The 2,899-nt window shown below is 49.5% G+C and overlaps 1 protein-coding gene across 1 annotated transcript in view; it reads left to right on the top strand.

Annotated features, from left to right (window-relative positions):
• Nucleotides 1-2,899, top strand: part of ALDH4A1 (aldehyde dehydrogenase 4 family, member A1) — a 57,244-nt gene that overhangs the window by 32,050 nt on the left and 22,295 nt on the right. The window contains exon 3 of the mRNA XM_006866406.1: nucleotides 669-808. Coding sequence (XP_006866468.1) covers nucleotides 669-808 — 140 coding nt within the window. The remainder of the gene's footprint in view (nucleotides 1-668; nucleotides 809-2,899) is intronic.

Genomic DNA, 2,899 nt, shown 5'->3' on the forward strand with positions numbered 1-2,899 from the left:
AAGAAAAAAACAAAAGGTAAGGTTATGTGCCATTGAGTCGGGTTTGACTCATAACGACCCTGTATAGGGTTTCCAAGGAGCAGCTATTGAGTTTGAACCACCAACCTATAGTGCTACTGAGGGAACACCCACAGGTCACTCAGCAGGTATAGGGCATGGAGTGGAAATCACCCCAGCAGCACCCAGTCACCCCTTTTTGCCCCTGGTCCCCACCTTTGGGAAGAAGCCTGGAGTAGGAGAAGATCAGGAGCAGCGTGGGGTACAGCCTGGGGCCTCCCTGGGGTGCCTCAGCCCAGGCTAAGGTCGCAAGCCCACAGAAGGCCTAGGCTTCAAAGCATTTTCGAATGAACTGCCGTGTTGTGTTTTATGTTTTGTTAAAGTGTAGCTAACACGACATTTGCCAGTTCAGCATTTTTCACGCAGGGGATTCAGTGCGATCGGTTACATCCGCCATCCCCCATCTGCTGCCATTGTGTATGTAATTCAGGGGCAGTTAGTTACAGTTTTGTCATGGAAGGCCTGGTGACATGTCCAGGGTGGTGACCATGGACTGAGCTGAGCGAAGGCTGCTCGGTGTGGAGGACACTACCCTCTCACTGACCCTGTGTGGCCCCTTCTCACTGGTACCTCGTGGCACCTGTGTTTCAGACTCTGTATCAGAGTTTTAGGTGGGAGAACAAGAGAGGAACCCATCTGTGCTCTTGTCCCTCTACAGGCCTTGAAGGACTTCAAGGGCCGGACAGAAGCCATCCCGTGTGTGGTGGGAGACGAGGAGGTATGGACCTCAGACGTGCGGTACCAGGTGTCGGTAAGTCTGGTGGGCAGGCTGGGCTGGGCCTCTCTCTCCCCTAAAGCTGGGGTCTCCCTCCCTGACACACACAAGCATAGGGCATGTGGTGTCTGCCTTGAATAGGGTCGTTAATTCATCCTCAGATTTCAATTTCCATGGACAGTTGAACTTCAAAAGGCAATCCTGAGGACTGTGGGTAAAGTTGCCAACATCATTCCCTGCCAAGAGGAAGTTAAAAATATTTGCCATAGCTTTGCCATCTTTTAAGGAAAATGGACACATTGAACATCTCAGCAGGGATTTTGCTAGATAAAGGGACAGAGTCAAACAGCCCAGCTTCGGGGAGGGAGTAAAGCTGGTCTGTTGTGTGTGGATAATTTACAAGAGACTCCCACCCAGCAGTCCATCTGTTCATTGGTGGAGTGGCGCCCTCTTGTGACTGTTGGGAGTCTTGCCCTGGATTCGTGACTGAATGGCCAACAGTGGACCTTTCTTTTCCACGGGGTGACTGGAGGGTGGACGTGCACCTGCTGCAACCTCGGGCAGGGTGCTCATCCCATTCTTTTATTCTTTATCATGGCCACGATCATTTGAACCCAGAAAGTTTAAGGCTACTGCCCACTTCAGCTGTAAACAAAAAACTAATATATACAAAGTGTGAGTGGGGACATCTACTCACATGGTTGATTGATTCTAGCTTTGTGCAGCGCAGCCTGTTGGAAATCTATGCCAGGGCATGTCAATGAGGTACCTGCTCATTGTCATTACTTACTGGACTCCTGTTTAAAGGTAGAAGACATCTGATCAGAGGAGGACTTTGCTCTGCTTTGTAGCAGGATCTGTGTTCTGTTGTGGCACAAGTTGTTTATGATCAGCTACTAACCTAAAGGTTGGGGGTTCAAGCCCCACCCCCAGCAGCACTGCGGAATAAAGGCCTGGTGTTCTGCTTCGGGGTACAGATGGAGCTTTTCTGTTCTGTAACACATGGGGTTTTCAGGAGCTGCAGTGAACTTGACAGCAATAAGTTTGGTGTTTTGGGGCTTGGTGGTCTACTGGTAATAGGTGTTTTTGGTCATTCAGTCACTCAACAATCATTTTCCAAGTGCCTGTTCAAGATGCTGGGACGTAGTATTGAATGAGGCAGACAGAGATCTCCCTCATGAAGGTTGAGCCAACCCCCAGCCATTGGTCATGGGAAACGCCTAGCAGGTCACCACCCAGACGGGGAAAAGCAAGCACGGGGTCTTGGAGATAGGCAAAGGCTCTCAGGGTCCTTGAAAATAGAAGGGAAGCTAGAAGGGCTAGGATGGAAGAGCTGAGGGTGGGGAGGTGGCCAGCGATGATGACTTGGTTGGTTCTGCTGCTGCTGGTTCAGCAATCTGAGGACCCACCACCTGGAGCTGCAGGAACACAACCTGGGTCTATAGGCCTCACGCTAGGTCACGGGGCTCCTCAGGTTGGAACTCAGGTATGTGTCTAGGTGTGGGCTGAGAGCTGGCTTCTCATGATCTTGCTCATCAGGGTCACAGCTCTGCTTAGAACCTCTTGTGGTCACTGTTGGCACCCACCTGGGCCTTTCCCAAGGAGGTGAGTCCCTGGAATTTTCATAACCCCCAGGAGGGTTGAGGGGCAGGTGGTGGGGCACTCCTGGGTTTCATTTCCCATGCTACTTCACTGACCTGGCTGGTCATTCTTGTAGAGCCAGGCATGCTGGGATGTGAGGGCAGGGTGGTCTGTATTTGTTAGTGCCCCAAATGGTTTGTGCTCACTTGCTGCCCTAGACAGGTTGGTGGTCCTAACCCACCCAGGAACACCATAGGAGGGCTGGGCAGTCTACTTCTGTTAAGATTACAGCTGCGATTTCATTCCAGTTTGTTTTATCTTTTCTTGTTTAGATGCCATCCTTTTAAATTCTTGCATTTTATTTAGAAAGCTACCTTTTTATGGATGTTAGTAGTTTATTGACGTTATATTTGTAAATGGTCTGTTTAGGCAAGCAAAAATTATGTAATACAGTGTTTAAAACAGGAAAAGGGTGTTTTTTTTTTTCTTGTTTTTCTTTTTAATGTACAGTATCCCCTCAAGTTATATGGCAGTGTCCTTATGCCC

Source organism: Chrysochloris asiatica, unplaced genomic scaffold (assembly GCF_000296735.1).
Source record: "Chrysochloris asiatica unplaced genomic scaffold, ChrAsi1.0 scaffold00090, whole genome shotgun sequence".
Classification (NCBI taxonomy): domain Eukaryota; kingdom Metazoa; phylum Chordata; class Mammalia; order Afrosoricida; family Chrysochloridae; genus Chrysochloris; species Chrysochloris asiatica.